Source organism: Cebus imitator, unplaced genomic scaffold, assembly GCF_001604975.1.
Source record: "Cebus imitator isolate Cc_AM_T3 unplaced genomic scaffold, Cebus_imitator-1.0 Scaffold97, whole genome shotgun sequence".
Taxonomy (NCBI): domain Eukaryota; kingdom Metazoa; phylum Chordata; class Mammalia; order Primates; family Cebidae; genus Cebus; species Cebus imitator.
Genome location: NW_016107412.1, coordinates 2,326,227 through 2,347,498, shown reverse-complemented (window position 1 = coordinate 2,347,498; position 21,272 = coordinate 2,326,227). Strand labels below are relative to the sequence as shown.

Sequence of the window (21,272 nt, the reverse complement as noted above, 5' to 3'; positions counted from 1 at the left end):
GAAACTTTCTTAGCCTTGTCAGTTTCTATTGCATAAGGGCATAAAAACCTGTGCCCAGTAACACTAGAATAGATGCTAAATTAATAAAAAAAAATAATAAAAGCTAGAGTCCAAAAAAAAAAAAATTCCCTAAGTAAGATTTGACCAGCTATACATTTATACAGAAAATGACCTAGAATTACCAAAATGGGAAAATATTTTGACAAAAATACTGAACTCTAAGGAAAAATAAAGGTAATTATTCGGAAATTCAGAAATAAGACCAGTTTGTCATTATACATTATTTATAGTAATTCTTCACGGAATAAGAAAAGGAAGGAAATTTTTAATTAAAAAAAAAAAGAAAATGAGTCGAGTTAGCCAGTCAAATTGATCTTCAATGTTAAAGGCCTCAGATAAGCTTTTCTTAATGTTCAGAAACACAGGAAATAGTGCTTTATAATCCTACTTTGAGGACTGTACTTGGGAATGGTCTACCAAGAACTAAATGACTGAATGGCTTATTGATATCAAGAGAGATAAAACCACATTAATTTCAATTAGCTGTGTGGGAAAATAGAAGGAATAAAGCAGAAACACTGCTCACAACAGGAAAGATATTAACAGTGCAAAAAACCAAAAAAAGGTAAATGTATCACATAATGTAAATGTAAGCATTAGAACAAAGGTGGACAAACTACAGCCCTTTGGTCAAATCCAGCCCACAGAAGCCTTTTTCAGTAAAACAAGTTTTCTGGGGGCATAGGCAAACCCTTTCTTTTACATATCATCCCTGCTTTTAAGCTACAACAGACTGGAGTAGGTGCGACAGAGACCCTGAAAACCAAACATATTTGTTATCTCAGTATTCCCATTTTGCGTATGATAGTGAATCAACTTATTATTTGAAAATAAATAATAAAAGAATCAAACTTTTTTCCTTGTTTTTCCTATAGGTGCTGGACCTCAGAGTAACTGAATATTTGCGATGGAGAAGATTTTCTTTACAGAAATATTTTAGCTAATGAATATAGAAGTAATAAAAAGAAAAAAATTAATAGACTTAGAAAATGTCCATTGGTGGCTGCTACTATCTCTATCACAAAAAGAGAATCAAAGAGATTTAATATTTAAGGAAGGAGTGAATGTCATTTATGATTTATTTGTTTAAAAATAAAACCAAAAATAAACTAGATAATATCAAGCCTCCAGATCAAACTACTTATTTACTGGCAATAAAGGAAGCGGAAAGAATATGAAATGACCACGTGAAGAGACAGTCATCAATTGAGGCTTCAGAAATGTAATTTCTTGCACAAATAAATATCAAGCCAAATAAAAGACGTTAGTAGTGGCGAAGCGTACAAATTGAAAAACACTTAACAGACCTATCAACCAACTGCAGTGTACAGACCTTATTTGGATTCTGATATAAATAAAGGTCTAATATGAACTGGATATGCTTAATATTAGCTGAGTATGTTTATTACCAATGGGATATATGTTGGTATCAAAAATTTATTACTTTTTGCAGAAGTAATAATGATATTTTAATTAAGTTTTAAGAGTCAAGATATACATATCAAAATATTTGCAGGTTGAATGTTATGACTCCGATCTGCTTCAGAATAATGCAAGTGGGTAGTTGAGAGCACAGATGAAGGACCATTTCCCAGGGTGTGATTATGTGGAGTTGGGTAGTTGATATATGGAGGTTCACTGTAAAAGTCTCTGTAATTTTTGTATGTTTGAAATGTTCCAACTAAAAGGTTAAAGTATTTAAATATTCCTAGTGTTGGGCTTATGAAATGAGATCTAAAATTTTACATTTTAATTATTAATTCACATTTCAATGTTAAATCTAACCACATCATGGTTGCAAAATTATTTACTTTGAAAATAATTTCATTAACAAATTTTTGATAAAGAAGTCACAATAAAATACTTCTTTAGTGAATTAAATTTCTTATTTTTGTTATCTTTATTCAAACGATATGTGGTAGGGCAACTAATTCTGAAGCAGAGATGAATATTTACCTAATTAATTAACCTTAATTTACATAATGGTCTTATTTGCATAGCTAATGGCTGGGGATTGGCTATAGGCTATTAACAGTTATTAATTAATGAAATCAAATTAGAAATGTATGGGTTTGTATTTCAAATTTAAGAGGCAAAGGTCAGTCATAAAAGGTTAATAACAATATTCAAAGAGTCAGGCATTAAACATTTTAGCTTGTAGACTTCATGAATTTCTGATAGGATAGTTCATGAATTGATTTCGCCTTTACATGCATACTGGGGCACAAGCAAGTATACACATGTGTACGAGATAAACTAATTAGCCTCAGATTTACATTTAAACTCAGGTAATGGAAGCTAATTGTATCATATTCACATATGAAAACTTAATGTACCCCTATTCATAAAAATCACAGGTATTACTTGAGAAATCACAGGTATTATTTTCTTAAGTAACTGTTATATTTGAGCTACATTTCACAAGTAACTGTTCATTTGTTCCGAAGAAGATTGCAGGTATAGTTTTAAATGAATCTTTACCATTTATTTGTATTTGCAATAAAATAGGTTACATTATATAATTTAGAGCTTCTCTAACCTTTTGACTCCTCATTTATCCAATTCAGTTTATAATTTGAAGCATCCATTATATTTTTAAAAACATAATTGCCTGTAGCTCAAAGATTTTAGAAACTCGAAGTCATCTGCTATTTTTAAACAATTTAATTATGTGAGTGTTGTATAATTATCGAGGAAAATTTAATTCCTTTAATTTCAAAGACACCTGTATAATCTGATTTTTCAAATGATTTGGTTGTACTTCTACAAGCAACTGTGCAGCTCTCTACACTAAATCAGTAAATGAGGTTTGCGATAAATGAAAAGGAGTGATTTCTTTTTATGATCAATTGTCAAACTGATACAGACAATTCTATCCTGCATCTTCTGCCTGTTCCTCCTGTCACCAGGCTGGAGTTCAGGGGTGCGATCTTGGCTCACTGCAACCTCTGCCTTCCGGGTTCAAGCGATTCTCCTGCCTCAGCCTCCTGAGTAGCTAGGACTACAGCCATGCACCACCACACCCAGCTAATTTTTTGTATTTTAGTAGAGACATGGTTTCACTTTGTTTCTCCAGGGTTGTCTCAATCTCCTGACCTCGTGATCTGCCTGTCTCCGCCTCCCAAAGGGCTGGGATTACAGGCGAGAGCCACACTGCCAACCTTCCCTGTCTTGCTTTCCTTTCTCTCACTCTGCCTGTGCTCTTACTTTATGGCTCTCCCCTCTTCTTTTTTCCCTCTTCCCCCTTCTAAGAATGCTTGCTTGATGAAGTGGCTTGAAATGAAATCCAGGGATAGTTTCCAGGGGAAGATTTCAGATCACGTTTCTCACTTCACACTCTATCTGAGCCTCTATTCTATTAATAGTTAAATTAAACTTGATTTTCTTGAGTCTCCTAGATTTTAAAAGGGTTGCTTTGACTACAAAACGATGATTGCTTAAATGCAAAAGAGTATTACCTCAATAGATAGGAAAAGAATAGCATTTATCCCAATATTGGTAACATCTCTGAATCTGTCAGTTCCTTTCACAAATTGGCTTTTACATGCTTCTGTGTGGGTAAACTGTGTGTCACAGAAATGCTGAAGTTTGGAGTCACAGACCATGGGTTTAAATCTCTGTACTCTTCGTTCACTGTCATTTAAAAATTTGACCTTTTTAATTATTAATAAAATCTTTCATTTGTAAAATGGGATAGTTCTCATGTCATAGAAATATGTGTGGATTAAAAATGAACAAAGATGCTACGTATGAATTACAATAAATGTTAGTCACTAATTTTAAGATTATTCTTTTATCTAAGAAAATATGTAAATACAAGAAGCTATACAATTCAGGCAATTTCTAGTAGTCATTCATTAAAAATATATATTTCCCAATGTTTATCCAGAGCTTCACAGTAGAATTGAGAATAAGGTTCATTATTTGACATAAACAGACAGTGGTTGTATTTTAACAATATTGTATACACAATTTGAAAACAGTGTTTTATTTCCTCAGCATTTCAGGAGTATGAAATGACTCCCTGCATTCATACACCAGCAGTTAAAATGAATAAGCGATCATCTCAGAGCATTAATGATCTTTCTATGTTGTCCACTGAGAACAATATTTTAGACATATGTATTTCACTAAAACATTAGCAAAGACACCATACAATTATGTAAAATCTTTAAGTAGTATAACTTACTTTTCGAAGGAACTCGGAGATTGGCAAGGACCACTTCCAGGGAATCAGCTTGGACTCGAAGTACATAGCTCGTCCTAGTCTCGTAATCCAGAGGCCCATTCACATAGATAACACCTGTGATGTTATTCATTCCAAATTTATCTAGAAATTAAAATACAATTACCTGGTCATTGTCTTTACACTATAAGGAAGGAAATTCTCTTTAAAAGGCACTGTGATTTCAAAAACACTAAAAATGCTTGTTTATAACTAGAATGATGCATGAAAGTGACAAAATGCTGGCTTCTGGAAACTGTTCCAACGCTTTTAATGATCAACATCAATATTTCACTAACGTCTGCCTTGAAATTGTAGGGTTTTTGTTGTTGCTGTTGTTGTTTCGAGATAATACTGGAAATCAGTGATCTGTGGTCAATTACATTTGGGAAACACAAAATAATATATTCTACACCTTAGATTCAGATGGTTTTCTATCACACTAAAGGGAAAAAGGAAGTTTAGTTATTTTTAGGGAGGACCCACAATAGCACAGTAGTAACAAATAAAGAAAGGCAATAAAAGTAAGATGTTGACCACTTGCTACACTGCACAAGCAGTATGTCCTAGTAATAGTTTGTCATTAAAAAGCTTAAAAAGGCCATTATAATTTTCTTACAAACTGCTTTGAAGCATTTACATTCACTCATTCTTAAAATATTTACTATTGATTAACTTATTACATGTATATTAACTATTTCTTGACTACCTACAATGTGATAGGCTATCTAACAAACCAAAATAAAAAAACAGAGGAGAAGCTGTGGATGATAGCTAAAACAAAGATTAATGTGAAAGACTGAGCTATAACCTTATTCTCAGAGGCCAGCAAATTCCTATGATTCTTAAAGTGATTAGAAGACAAAAATAATTTTACTTATAATTGTTACTTATAATTTTTACTTATTTTTTACTTATAATCACTAATTGTATGTCTAATTTGACTGTTTGGGGAATCATCTAACATGCGTGGCTTTTAACATGGATGTAACTCTTTTTAAAATCATGCTTATGTACAATCTTGAAATTTCTTCAGGATTAGTTAAGGTATGACCGTCATGGTTGGTACAGACAGTGAGGAGGAGGAAGCTACTGTAGGCAATAATCATGACCAAAAGCTGAAAATGTCACGATGCATTACTTTTGAGGAAATGTCATTAAAATATCATCAAATGAGGGGAAGGGCAAGCCTTCATTAATTAGATACTTAATATTTCTTAAGGGCAAAATAAATCACTTGAACTAACATAACTGGATTTTTAATCAAGTTCAGCATAGATGGTTATCAAATTTAAGAAGAGCACAATTTTATTAGAAAACAATAGACAATTTAAATTCAATCTGAAATTAGTCCATATCTAAGTTTACTTATTGGTTGATGGTGAGAACACAAACTAAAAGTCTACTCACCTTCTTCATTTCCTGAAACAATGGAGTATACAATACTTTGATTAATGGCAGCAGCAGAAATGACACCAACCACAGTCCCTTTGGTGGCAAGTTCACTTACTGGAGGAGGTCTGCAGGTTTAGAGAAGATGATGAATTTATTTTTAAGTACAATTTTGGATGTAACTTTAGGTTCAAAGAAAAACTGAGAGAATGATAAGAGGTTTCTGATATACCCTTGGCTCCCACACGTGCATAACCTCCTCCATGATCAAATCCCTCACCAGCCTGCTACATTTGTGATCACTGATGAATCTACATTGATGCATTATCACTGAAAGTTCATGGTTTACATGAGGATGCATGTTGCTGTTGTACATTTTATGAGTTTGGACTAATGTACAATGACATGTATCCACATTCATGTAGTATCACACAGAATATTGTCATTGTCATGAAAAATCGTCTGTGCCCTGTATATTCATCCCTCCCCTCAACTCAACCTCTGGCGACCACTGATCTTTGTAGCGTCTCCATGGTTTTGTATTTTCCAGAATGTTGTAAAGCTGGACTCATACAGTATGTATCCTTTTCACATTGCCTTCTTTCACTTAACAATATACATTTAACGTTCCTCAACATCTTCCTATGGCTTGAGAGCTTATTTTGTTTTTAGCATTACATAATATTTCATAGTCTGAATGCATCCACAGTTTATTTCCATAAATAAAAAGCATCTTGGTTCTTCCAAGTTTTGGCAATCATCACTAAAGCTGCTATAAACATCTGTCTGTAGGTTTTTGTGACCCTAAGTTTTCAACTCTTCTGGGTAAATAATAAGGAGTATGGTTACTGGATTGTGTAGTAAGGCTGTTTAGTCCTTTAAGAAGCTGCCAAACTGTCTTCCAAAGTGGCTGTACCATTTTGTATTCTCACCAACAATGAATGAGAGTCCTATTCTAATAGTGTGTGGTGGTATTTATTTATTTATGTTTTATTATCCATTTCTACGACAGAGTTTTAAAGTTAATAATAGAATGTACACAGTAGTTCTTCTAAGCTATGTTATGCAATTACATTGTGCTTTCATTGAAACCTTTTACAACAAATCCTGAAATACAAATTTAGTCTGAAGTATAAATTGTACACAAGGCTTAGCAAACATCTTGTCCAATTTGCTTCGTTTTTTGCTACTGCCGTCCATACACTTAATTGGCTAGTTATCTAAATGTAAAGCAATCTTTCTCACAGATACCCTAGCACCTAATGGTGGTCCATGTATTCATTACATGAGCAATAACTGCTTCTTCCTGAAGAGTAAGAATTAATTTTTATCATTTAAAAACGAAATATATATTTAATTTAGGTTTATTTTACTGTACTGCATTTTTTTTTTAATTTTGCCTTCTTTGATAACATCCAAATATTGTTTTCAATGATTTTGCCTTTTTCCTTTTCAGTACACAAGTACTTTCGCCAATCCCCATGGTACATGCATAGACCCATTAACCATCTCTGGTCAATGAGGGCACTTTATCCTCTGCTTAGTGTTCATGTGATGTATATGTCTCATGTAAATTCAATGAATATACTATATAAGATTATGACTTGGCTAGATTCTTGCTAGCCAACTCTATTGGCTATATCCCTCACTGGATTTGATGAAGTAAGCTATCATGTGCAGCAGTCCTCATGGCAAGAAATTCAAGGTGATAGCTAACACCCAACAAAGAACAAAAACCCTTAGTCCAACATCCCAAAGGAAATGAATTCTGCCAACAACCACATGAACTTGGAAGTGGATCTTTTTGTAGTTGAGTCTCAGGTGAGACTCTCGCCCAGGTTGATACCTTGATTAAAAGCTTATGGAAGACCAAAAAATGGAGGACAAGCTAGCCCATGCCTAGATTCCTGACTTACAGGAAATTCAAAATGATATATGTGTGGTTTTAATCCATTAAGTTTGTGGTATTATTATGCTGCAATACAAAACTAATATAGATGGCTTGAATATTTGAACAATGGATTATTAATTTATGACAGATTAAGATACATGCTACTTATCAAATTTTTATACAAGAAAGCATGCCAGTCATATTTGGGGATAACTTTCAAAAACTGTATTCCTATTTGTGGGAGTAGACATTACTTAAATTGTTTGTCTATCTTGTTACCATACAAGACAGAAGCTAAATTTTATACTTTCCATAATTCATCTGTTTCCTAATCCTTATATAGTATGGAAATATTTATACATACTAAACATCTGCACCTTTAGCTTTAACATGAGAAAAAATGCTATGTCCAGCTGGGCGCAGTGGCTCACGCCTGTAATTCAAGCACTTTGGGAGGCTGAGGTGGGTGGATCACCTGAGATCAAGAGTTGGAGAACAGTCTGACCAATATGGTAAAACCCAATCTATACTAAAAATATAAAAATTAGCCAGGCGTGGTGGTGTGCTCCTGTAGAGACAGCTACTTGGGAGGCTGAGACATGAGAAATCCTTGAACTTGGGAGCCGGAGGTTGCAATGAGCCAATACTGCACCAGTGTACTACAGCCTGGACGACAGATAGAGCAAGACTACATCTGAAAAAATTTAAAAAAAGGAAAAAGAAAAATGATGCTGTCTGCTTTCAAATATTAAAAATGCATGTTGCATGCATTTTTGCTAACCTTAACTGTGCATTTAGGATAGCAATAATACTAAAAAATAACTGGCATAATTTAAGAAGACATTAAAATCCTATTCATACCACTAAAAGCATTTACAATTCTATGTGTTAGTAAATGTTTAGGACGGGTTTACTTCTAGACAAAATTTCTCCTCATTAACTTTTGTCTTAATTGTTCTGGTATACTTGTTTCTATCAGAATTAAAACATACTATAAAAATGCAATCTTCTCCTGAAAAGAATTAAATGAACCTCTATGACAATAAGCGTTAGATTACAACACCTCAATTATTTCTATTTAATGGCAACACTGCAATTTATAATATTAATAAAAAATAATATTATTTTGTTATTGTTTTAGGCTGTGGAAAGTACCAGTTACATGACGGGGGGAGATTGCATACCCTCTTTGTAGTCACATATATGTTTGGAATACGAAATGAAAGAGTTGGTGTAAATCAGAATTCATTAAGTCAGATGAACAAAGAAGGTAGGGACAAAACCAAATTGAATAAAATGGGCTGAATATAAAATAGGGAGAGGAATGGAAGTTAGGAATGGGACAGTATGTAGCTACTGTAGAATAATTCAAGTCTAGTATAATTTGTCAATCAACAAAGGAAATTTAATATTTTGTATACATTTATGAACAACCAATGGGAATTTCTAATTTAGTTTTCAAAGCATCAAGTGACTACATTTAATCTATAGGTTGACAGTTTATGATTTTTTTTTTTTTTTTTTTTTTTTTTTTTTTTGTCACCCAGTCTTTAGTGCAGTGGCACGATCTCAGCTCACTGCAACCTGCACTTCCCAGTTTCAAGTGATTCACCTGCCTCAGCCTCCCAAGTAGTTGGGATGACAAACGCCCACCACCATGCTTGGCTAATTCTTGTACTTTTAGTAGAGATGGGATTTTGACATGTTGGCCAGGCTGGTCTCGAGCTCCTGATCTCAGGTGATCCACCCGCCTTGGCCTCCCAAAGTGCTGGGATTACAGGCATGAGCCACCATGCAGTTTATGATTTTTAAAACAGATAAACTATTTCTAATATCTTTTCTAGTTCTGACATTTTGAACCTGATAGAATGTGATTTATCATGTACTCTTCTTTCTGTTGTGTATAATCAAAACACATTGCTTAATTTCAGAAGCAAAGAATTATGCCCAAATGAAACGGTTCTCAGAAGGGTTTCTTAAATATTTTATTTGACTATTAATTTTATAAATCTTCAATTCATCCATTTATGAAAAAAGTACATCACTAGCTATCTTCCAATTTAACTTTTTCACACCTGATTTATAACAAATAATTGTGAATATCTGAAACTGAAGAACACTACCTTTCAAAGCTAAACTTACTGCCAATACAACTAACAAACTCAAAAGAAACACTTGAAACAGCTTCAGTAATGGAAGTATACAGCTTACTGATGTAGCTTAAGAGTCAGATCCCAACTAGATTGCCATTTTTCAAAGATTGCTAAGAGGATGCTAAAGGAAATGGTCATTTAGCAGATATGAACCTGAAATATGGCAGAGGCTAGTGGTTTCATGTTTTCATAATGGGCTTCGGGCAGGGCTTCCTCAAAAGCCCTTGCACAAGGCTTGACCTGAACTGGGTTTTATGTCCTTGCTGGCAGCGTTACTTCCTATTTACTCCATAACGGCAACACTTCTAACTTTATTGGCCATTTTAAACAAAATATACAGGTTTTGACTTAAATTCCCAAATCACCTCAACTAATACTTAAATAGAATCCTCAATAATATTTCAATTTTGAAAACAGAGCTATGAGAGTAAATTTAAATATTTTTGCTCATTAATGTTACTATTTGCATTATCTTTACTGTCTAAATTTTACATGTAAAACGGCTGTGTATTTTTAAAATTAATAAATTGTTTTTAATAATGTTATTGAGAAATAAATTCAGATAAAAATACTGGTATAATGCCTATGCATTTCAGTATTATACTTGCTCCCAGAAAAGCTCAATGGTCTCAGAATTTTTTGTATTCTTATTTTTTAATTGACAAATAAAAATTTTACATATTTATGTTATCCATCATGATGTTAGAAATACGTATACATTGTAGAATGGCTAAATTAAGCTATCATTTTATTACCTCACACATTTATTAGTGGTGAAAACATTTAAAATCTACTCCCTTAGCAATATGTAATACTGTACATTGTTGTTAACTTTGGTCATCACATTGTAAAATAGATCTCTTCAACTTACTCTTCTGGCCTAACAGAAATTTTGTATCCTTTGACCAACATCTCTCCAATTCTTCCTTTCCCTCCCAGCCCAGGTAACCACATTTTTGTGCTCTACTTTCATGAGTTCAACTTTTTTAGATTCCACATATGTTAGCTTTATTAGATCATTATTAGAACCATGCAGTTTTTTCTCTGTGCTTGATGTATTTTAGTTAACATAGTGTCCTCCATATTTGAGACAAATGAATATATTTAAGGCAAAATAGAGTACTATTTAATGTCTAGGTTCATTCACATTGTCCCAAATAAGAGAATTACCTTCATTTTTAAGGCTGAGTAGCATACACACACACATACACACACACACACACACACACATACAATGGAATACTACTTGGGGATGGATATATATATATCACATTTTCTTTATCCATTCATTCATTGACAGACACATTTTATTTGATTCCATATCTTCACTATTATGAATAATGCTGCTCACCAATAATGCTCTTTCACCAATAGACTAATTTAAAAATGGACAAAGGACCAGGACAGATAGTTTTCAAAAGAAGACATACAAATGACCAGTAAATACATGAAAAAATGTTCAATATCACTAATGATCACGAAAATAAAAGTTAAACCTGCAATGAGATATCACCTCACATCTGTTAGAGTAACTATTAATAAATTCACTTCATGTAACTTGCGTGTGAGTGTCTTTTCTCTTGCCAGGTTCAGGCACTGGTAACACTGCAGCCCAAAATACAATGCAGGGAAGCACTGGGGTTCCTATTCCTGCTAGTTCACGTACAGACTCTATCTGCCATCTTCCACATAGTGAGAGTTCTCTGTTAGGATTGGTTATTAGTGAACTTCCTTCACGCTAACCTAAAATGTTTCTGCTTTTCATTTACTCGTCCCACTTTTCACTTGAATCCCTGGAAACCGATGATCTTTTCACTGCCTCTGTATGTTTACCTTTTCTAGAATGTCACATAGTTGAAATCACACAGTATGTACTTTTTTGGACTGGCTTCTTTCCTTATCAATATGCGTTTAAGTTTCCTCTATGTCTTTTATGTAGCTTGATATCTCATTCCACTTTATTGCTGATTAATATTACATGGTATTGGATATATCACAAACAACTGCATTATAGTTAGAAGAAAACTGATCAAAATAACTCCAAATCAATTGTTTAAAAGTAAATCTTTGCAGATTAAGTGCAAACCAGAAAAGTTAACTGCTTCAGAAATTACATGCACAACATTTACAATATAACCTCATGAAGATATAAATTCGTGTGCCCTTTTAATATTTCTAAGTGTTTTTTGAAAATATAAATTACAGTAAATCTTTCAATTAAGTACATTTTAATTAATTTTCTGAATAAGGACTATTCTAAATTAACATAATTTGCAATGTCTAAATGTTAGACCCAGTTTTCACAGTATATATGAAACAATTACTCTACAATTGAAAATCTACTTTTATTGTTGAGTTCAAGAAGTAACAATAAAAGTAAATGTTGTATGTGTAAAATAAAGCTTCTAATTATTTTAAAAGCCGAGCAGTTTAGGATATAAAAGTGTTTGTAAATAGATGCTATAAAATTTCGCTAGTATTCAACCTGGCTCTATTGCTTTCTTTGTACTGAGAGACAAGTCTAATTTATTTTGACATGTTTGAATTCAATATATTTGCAAATCAGTACCAATTAAGGAACTGTTTTGATATCTATTATAAGGAAATTTAATGAAAATGGGAAGGGTAGAAAAAAAAACCAGCCACTGGAACTCCTATTATTTGTAACTTTGGAGTAATTGCATCACAGTGATCTAATTTCACATATTTAAATAAGAAAAATAGTTTTAAAAAGACATCAATCAGGAGAGAGATGCCACTTCTCCCAGACTTCTTAGGATGGATTTTTAGATAAGAAAGTTAATCCAGGGCCAAAAGACTAGACACTACTTTTTACGTATGTTCCAAAGAATGCTTGCTTCCTGTCATTAAGAGTTTTGCTTCTATTTAGTTCCTTAAAGAATCCTCATCTTGAGGATGTAAAAACTGAAGTATAAACAGTTTAGCCAAATATTTGAAAGCAAAAACTGCAATATAAGGTGTTTGCTTTTTTTCCCTTTGCTTAAATTACTATATTGTTCTCATTAAAATATTGGGGGGGTTGTTTTGTTTTGTTTTGTTTTGAGATGGAGTCTTACTTTGTTGCCAGGCTGGAGTGCAATGGCTCAATCTCAGCTCACTGCAACCTCCGCCCCATGGGTTCAAGCGATTCCTCCGCCTCAGCCTCCTGAGTAGCTGGAAACACAGGCGCGTGCCATCGTGCCCAGCTAATTTTTGTATTTTTTAAAGTAGAGACGGGTTTCACCATGTTGGCCAGGATGTTCTGGATCTCTTGACCTCGTGATCTGCCCACCTCGGCCTCCCAAAGTGCTGGGATTACAGGCATGAGCCACCTCATCCAGCAAAATAGTGTATTCTAATCTCTTATAGTCATTGGCTCTTAAAGCTTAAATCCATAAGAATGTGTTGGAGAAATTTTTCAAACTTACTGAAGTACAGAAGATCCCTGATATATGATGGTTTGACTTACAATTTTTGACTTTACTATTGCTGTACCTTAATTATTATAGAAGGCCTTTCTTACTCTCAAAAGTGTCCTGCTTTGGACAATAAATTATATGGTTTTATCTATGCTGGAAGCTATATGGATATAATAAAGTAACAAATTTATTCCTGTCACTTGAAAATTTACAATTTTTTTAGTGAGACAGAGTGTACACATAATCAGAATTCTGTTTTAAATTATACATTATTTGACATTAATATAGTAATTCCTACTTTTCCTGGATTGCAATTGCCTGATATATCTTTTCTTTTCCATTCTATTTTTGTGCGTGTGATTTTGGTTTAAGTACATTACTTAATGGCATAAAACCACATGTGAAAACTTTACCAGAAGTAAAAAGCATTATTAGAAGATTAAATAAATGGCATAGCTATTAAGCACCGGAGAAGCTGGGAGATGAATGTCTTACCCATCATAAATTGGTTATAAAAATGTCATGATTTTGAATTAAGATTTAAATAGTGTAAGATTTTACTTTCCTTGCAGATTGTAGAAGCACAAAGTGACTTCCGTACAGAGGCTATGCACATGTCGTTTGCCTATTTAACATCATTCAGTGTTTTCAAATTTCTGTGATAATGAAAAAACTTTTTAATATGGCTCAGTCAGTCCCTTCACAATCTAGCTTTACGTATTTCTCCAGCCTCATTATCATAGGACTACAACTAGTATGCTATTTTGTTTCTAATATGTTTGCATTATCTACTAATAAAATAATGTATCCAACGATATGTTTTACTTGGTTCAAAATTTCCCATAGATACAATACAATGAAATTATGGGACCTGGAAAATCACTTCTTGTATAGAAAAGTGTGTGCTAAATTCGAAACAGTGGATATAAAGTGAACTGTTCGGACTTGAGTCCTTTGTTGATGGAAGACTCGCTTCACTCTGATACATGAGCAAATGCCAAAATGTGTATAACCTTGGAAATGCGAAAGAGAAATTAAATTCCGTGTGGGTACACAGGGAGCCTATGAAAACTGTAATGAAACATTGTCAGAATGATTCCATCAATAGTTAAAGGCGCAAAACCTATTACGTTTGAGGCAAAACCTATTACGTTTTAATAGTGTCATAAAAAGACAGAAAGGTTATTTTCAGGTAAAGCCAGCTCTTATACAACAAATCTAAATAAAAATAGAAAACAACTTTAGCAATCAAGTTATGCTCTCTGCATGTGCATTTGTTTTATATTATTTTAATAGTCTTCAGATCGCTTTCATGAACATTATTTGCAATCAAGACAAATCATTCTTTCCAAACTACTGTTCATCTTACTAAAATCTTTTCTCAAAATCTGTAAGTCCAAACTTGGAAGGTTTTATAAGAATGATAGCATAGGCAATATAGCAAGACTCTGTCTGTACAAAATAATAACAGTAATAAAAATTAGCTGGGCTCACCTCCCATTTCTTTGGCCCTTGCGACAATATTATTTGCATTCTCATAGTTTACAAAAGTGAATGTCTCAATTACAAATTATACTTTTTCTGTTTTTGTAGGTAAAATGTTAATCCTTTATAGAGTATACTCTAATATTATTCTTTAATATAAAGCTTCTTGAGAAACTCATTTTAAATATAAATTGTAAACAATTTTCAACCTGTCATTTGTTACAAAATTAACTCATATGAATCAACTAACTATCAAATTTTTATAGAGAAACTGATTTTTTTTTAAGAAGGAGCTTAAATTTTTCAAAATTTCAGAATGTTCACGTGTTATATTCTCATTTTGAATTTGATATATTAATAGAGATTGACAAGGACATAATATTTTCTCTAAGGTTATCAATATATCAACTTAAGAGGTTAACAAATAAACCTTAGGAATATTTGTCCTTCTTTAAAAAATATATATACCAAAGTAAATTTTGAATTTAGGTTTTTATGGAAATTACATTTGAAAATATACAAAGCTTAAAAATTCATATGTGACATTAAATCATGCAATGCTTAATATTAAATTTGATACATTTCCATTTTAAATAAATAACAAAGGCCTATCTATATAGGTAGCATATATCTTTGAAAAGTTTGTGATTAATTCTATTTGGCAATTTTTTTTGATAAATTGTGTAACATACTACATTTCCCACTCAAAATCAATATTCACATAGAGACCCTATGATCTATTCCAGACATGTTGACCTTTTCATGATATTTACTTTTAAAATTGATGACAAGTGAATTTCAGTGTGTATAAGTCAGTCCATCATCCTGAGATGACGGTCTAATGTCATTCTCATTTTCACAATGCTAACTCACTTCACCTACAGGAGTCAATGTAATCTCAAGTAATATGTGTTTGAACTACTATCAGGATTTTGCTATTTCTGTAGGAATTAAATGAAAGATATATAAAGTGAATTTACTGACCCTGACAGTGTAACTAATTTCTAAAACATCTAAATAGATAATTGACTGAAAACCTCTTAGCAAATATGAACATGCAGTGACAATAAGAATATGCCTCTCAGATCTTCAACTACAGGAAGCACAATTGGTCAAAGTCCCAGTTACTGTGGTATGAAATCTACTGCAATGTTTGTATAAAGAACATATTTCCTAAGGGCTGCTTAAGGAGTCAAGTATTGAATGACTGATTTATTAGGCCAATTAAATGATCTCTATAGTCTATTTCATTCATTGCATAATGTGAATTTGAGAATAGACTTTTTATGAGTAAGATTAACACATTTTTCTCAATTTCTAATGAAAAACAAATTGTAGAAAATGATTTAAATAAAGATATTCAATTGTATATAAAGAAACTACCTAATCACTTGAATGGTAAGTAAATCAAATATGTATATGCAAAAGGGCATAATTACTTGGACTTAATTCATTGCCCCCCCTCAAAAAAATGGAGTTAGCTGGAGGTAATTTTGAGAAAGAGAGGTGGAGGATGTTTCAACAAGAAATCAAGAAATGCCATTAGCTTTTTAAGAACTCTTTGTTTAACTCTTTGTAGAAGAGCAAGAAGGAAGCATAATCACATGGGGCATGCAAATTCTAAGACATTAGTATCATTGTTACAGTTGTGTCAAAAAGAGAAACTGAAGGAACCAAATAAAAGAGGAAAATGCATGTGGAAGATTTGTTACATTTTGAGATTTTTGGTTGTTTGTATGCTTCTTAAAATATACAAACATTTGTTTACAGTTGCAGAAAATGTCATGGGATCCTTGGGGTGTTGTTTTTCCAGTAAGAAGCCTCTGTGGCTGGTGGCACATTTGTATGAATTCTGCTCAGCCCGCTGGGCTTGTTTCGCCTACTCAGCATGGCAGGATTCACTTGGCTTGTTCAACCAGCCTAGATTGCATGCCTGCCAAGGGCAAGCCAGGTGTGGAGCAGCAAGGGGTGAATGAGTGAGTGAGTGAGGGGTCCACCACTGCACACAGTCAGGCAGGCTGGCTGCTGTGGTGGGAAGGGCAGCTCCAGGTGCTGGCACAGATGCCAGCTCCATAAAAGCCTGTGGCTTGATCTGGTGTTCTGCAAGCAGCTTCCACTGAGGGCACCCACGTCTGGATGAGGGGAACGTGGTGGCACGCAGTAGTTTGGAGATGACAGAAACCACAGAGTCCCAAAGAGGGCGTCATAGCCCTGGCTCAGAGAGCCTCTAGGACTGGGATCCCTGAAGGGCCACTTTGCTGCTCTTCTCTCCTCATCACCCACAATGTGGCAAGTCAGGGAGGTATGTTTCAGCACTGTTTCTGTTACTGCTCTTTCAGTCCTGCCATTCAGGACCGAAGTTCCCAAGTTCTTGTCCTGCCATTCAGAACTGAAGTTCCCAAGTTCTTGTCCCTCATCTAGGAAGAATTAGGTATGTTGACATCCGAAGGGTGAGCAAGGCAAAGAGTGTTTTATTGAGTAACAGTATATCTCTCGGGAGACCAGAACTGGATAGCTCCTATATGTAGGCAGGTTGTCCTGATGTCTGCAGCCCTCAGTGGACAGGAGACCTGGAGTGGGTAGCTCCTATCCTCAAGCAGGTTGTCCTGATGTTTGCCTGAGTCTGGTGGAATCCAGTATTTTTATGGGCTTCAGGAGGGAGAAAGTGCATGCTGATTGGTCCATGGGCAGCCATGGGTGGCCTGCAAAAAGGACCCTAAATTCTCACTCCAGTTCAGGAAACTGGCAGTCGGGCACCAGGCATTGTGCCATCATTGGCTAGAAGGTAGGGTTTCACTAGACTCATCTTTCCACCCAGGAGCCTGTTTGCCTCCTGCTGCCATTCATGGCGCCCAGGCTGTTTGTGCCCAAGAGGTGCCTACAGACCTGCTCCAGGCCATCCTCAGCCCCACCTTGGCTTCTCTCCTATGCTCATTGGTGTCCACAGTCCAGAGGAAGCTGAGGCAGCAGGGGGTTGGTGTGTCGGTACCACCCTGAGTGTGTGCACATCCAGCCAGGTGGTGACAGTGGCTGGGGCTTGGTCACAGCTCTGCTCCGAAATTGGAGCAGGCTGTGGAAGCAGGGAGAGGCCAGACATTGGGAAAATACCCTTCTGAGCCTGTACCGGGAAGGGGGCCCAGGTCCACAGTCTCAGCTGGTGGCCATACCTGCACCAGGGAGATCTGGGCTCCCGCTCTACCAACGCAGAAGGGGGTGGGGCCCCTGCCTATTCCCAGTTCCCTTTGACTCCAAAGAGTGCACAGCCTCATTTGTGCCCCCTCGGGTTGTAGCCAGCATTTTGGTAGCAGCTGCTCCAGACAGGACACTTCTGTCATCAAAAGAAATAGTATACACTATGAAGAGACTTATATTTGAAAGGTTTTAAGAAGAACTCATTGTTTTCTGGATAGAAGAGATGTTCACCTAATGATAAATGAAGCAGACAATGTCTTGATCCTCCATTTCACCTAAGTGACTCGATAAAAGACTGATGTGAAAAGGTCATGAAATTAACAAAATGAGTCTGTTTCAAGTATTATTACAGTCATACAAAACAAAGAGAATCAAGTGTGTAGTAATTCTATCTACTACAATTCTAGCCATTATAAAAGTCAACATATATCTTGTTGGGGCAAATTTCTTCCCATTATGTGATTACTCCTACCATTAATGATTATTTTAAGCCAGCCATCAGAAAAAATAACATCAGTTCACAGGATTTGAAAAAAGACAAAATCAAATCTTTTTCCAATACTTATAAGACATCTTAATATTATAAATCACAAACCAGAAAAATGTCCTTTTCCTTGAGAAATGTGTTTTAAAATACTGACAACCTATTGCTTATAGGATTGTCTTTGTAAAATTCTTGAATAATTTCCAAACTTCCTTTGGTCTTTTTCAAAGGAGCATTAGCAGAAAGGAAGTTTTTAAATATGCAAATAAAGCAGAGGCATACCATAATTAACTGTGTAGAAGGAGGGTTTGGCTTTTTATTATGGTGCTACTTTTACGTAAGTCAGAAAACCTACTAATTATCTGTCATTAAAAATTCGCTGGCAAACCAGTAGGTTTTTCCTTTACTTAATATTACTTACTATGGTGTTTATTATTTATGCCTATTATTTTGTTCTTTTACAATTTTAGAAAAAGATAATGATAGGTCTATTGTTACATTCCAGCAACTAAGCAATTATCAATAGAATAACCTAAAAATGCTTTCAATTCTAAAAAAAAAAAAACAACAATGGATTTTGTTTCTCTGTCTAGCTACTGGTATATTGAAAAATGTTATGCCAAATAGTAAATGCAAACTCTCAGACATTTTTGATGGTCTTCACAATACTAGTTTTCAGCTCATGACTCACATTTACACTTTGCCATTATGCTTTCATTATTATTTTCTTTCTTTTACTTTTGTGACCAAGGCACTAAAACTTCTCAGAAAACTGGAGAAGGTAAGTAATTGTATCGAATATCCTATCTTTATTGTGAAGTCCAGAAAGGTTTGGTTTGGAATATGTAATGTTAATGCTTGTTAAACTCAAGTCACTAGAAATAAAGGTTTTTTAAAACAACCAGAAATGTTAATCTGAAGTTTGCTTTGAATTTAAAAAAAATTATTATCTTGTTATTTAAAAACAATTTACTTCACTAATACATATTTAAAAGTAAAAATGCTTCTTGTCTACTATCTCATTATCATATGTACCCAACTGTGCATTCTAACTAACCAGTCATTTTAAAATCACTATGGTGATTAAATCTATAAATCTGTAAACTGTTTACAGCCACATGTTTTATGACCTAGGTCTTCACCAACACCATTTCCCCCTTTTCAACAATTGTGGCTGAAGGACGGGGCAGTTGCCTAGCAAGGAACAGCATTCCTCTCCCCTTGTCAGAGCTATATGTAGACCTGTAGCTGGATTCTCATGACGAAATGTGAGCTGAACTAAAATTTGCAATTCTCACCTCCCTCTGTAAAGGAAATTTCTCGATGTGTCTCTTTTCCCCCTCCCCTGACTAAAACGGTAAAGATGACTTATTCTGAAACAGAACGTTGAAGATGGCCCCCACTTAGTTGGCCCAGGTCCCTGAACTTTAAACCATTGAAATTTGGTGGTTTCCTGTTACAGTGGCCTAAACTACCCTAACTCCCTCTGATTACCCTGAGATTTAATGATTTAATGACTAATAGAAAAAAGTCAACTGTCAGTGAAGGGAAAGGGAGGTATGGTTCAATAATTCAGTTTAATATTCTAAGAAAATAAATACTTTATCTTTAAAATCTCTCTTTTATACATAATCATTTATTAAATGCTAATTTTTCCTATGGAATTCAAACACAAATATTGGAATGAACATACTCCTGAGATGTAAAAACCACGTGTACCTCAGCTTACAGCGCTACTTAGATTTCTGCTTTCCATTTGTAACATATTACCTTATGCTACACTCTACAAAGAACATAAATCTTGAGCTATCATTTTTATGTTTCCCCCAAATTCGATTAGAGAAGTAGAAGTTTTTCCACTAGTAGTAATCCCAACCCAAAGGACCATCCTAATAATCAAATATTAATAATGTTATTTAGCATTTCTGGAAATTATATGCATCCAGTTGAGGCAGTAAAATGAATTTGAAAAAATTAGAGAGGGAAAGAGGCAGATGAGGTTTGCAGAAACGATTCTGTGCTTCACTTTTCTTTTCGTTAAGAAAGGAAAGCGTGTTGGCCTCCAAAGCAACCTGAAATGGGATAGGCATATAGCCAAAGCTAGCAACTGAACATATTAAAAGAAAACACCATACAGAAAAAAAATATATATTCTACCATGAATATGGTTTTTAAAATGTCAAGCTGGGAAACACTGCAATACAAATGAGAATGATTTTTAAATATGATTAATATATTATGCAATTAACTGTTGGACACTAATAAAATGTTGAACAACGTATATTAGTTGAAACAATATAATTGTTAGCTAACAGAACGAAGCCTGCTTAGAAAATTATGTAGACCGCTTAGTTCCATATTTTATTGGCCAGAATTCAGTCAAATGGCAGAATTCAGAATTTACCCCTAGTAAGTAGGGAGAGGAAATGTAATCCAGCTGTTTGCCCAAGAGAAAAAAAATTTAGGACTCATCCAGACACTACTATGTATTTACTCAATGATCCTCAAAAGAATGAAGAGTTAATTGAAGAAGATGATCATTAAGCTTAAGTTCCTTTACAATTCAGTTAAAATTTTGGTTAGAATTTAGACCTATTTAAACATTTAAATTCAATTACTTGCATTTATCCAAAAAGTAGTGTCCTTGTTCATATTTGGTATGACATTTTATTTTTCAAATTTTCTGGATATTTGATAAAAATTAATTCTTTTAAGTACTTAAGAACTACTAAATGCGGTACGGATCCAAGATGGCCGTTTAGGAACAGCTCAGGATCGCAGCTCCCAGTGAAAGCGCAGAGGGTGAGTGGACGCCGCGTTTTTATTGCCCACAGACCAGGAAACTCCCGGGTAGAGGTGCTCCACGGTCGCTAGCGCGGCTGTTTCGGCCAGCGCGGCTGTGCCGCCAGCGCCGGCCAGCGCCGCTGCTTTGCCCCGCGCGGCTGCTTTGTCGGCGCCCCGGAGCCGCGGT

At 34.6% G+C, this 21,272-nt stretch overlaps 1 protein-coding gene across 10 annotated transcripts in view; it reads right to left on the bottom strand.

Moving 5' to 3' along the window:
- PCDH15 (protocadherin related 15) overlaps positions 1-21,272 on the bottom strand; it is a 1,323,555-nt gene that overhangs the window by 125,389 nt on the left and 1,176,894 nt on the right. For all 10 annotated transcript variants that reach the window (XM_037741275.1, XM_037741277.1, XM_037741276.1 and 7 more), the window contains 2 exons: positions 5,696-5,805; positions 4,250-4,390 (listed from right to left, as the gene is read on the bottom strand). In XM_037741275.1, the coding sequence (XP_037597203.1) occupies positions 4,250-4,390; positions 5,696-5,805 (251 nt within the window). The remainder of the gene's footprint in view (positions 1-4,249; positions 4,391-5,695; positions 5,806-21,272) is intronic.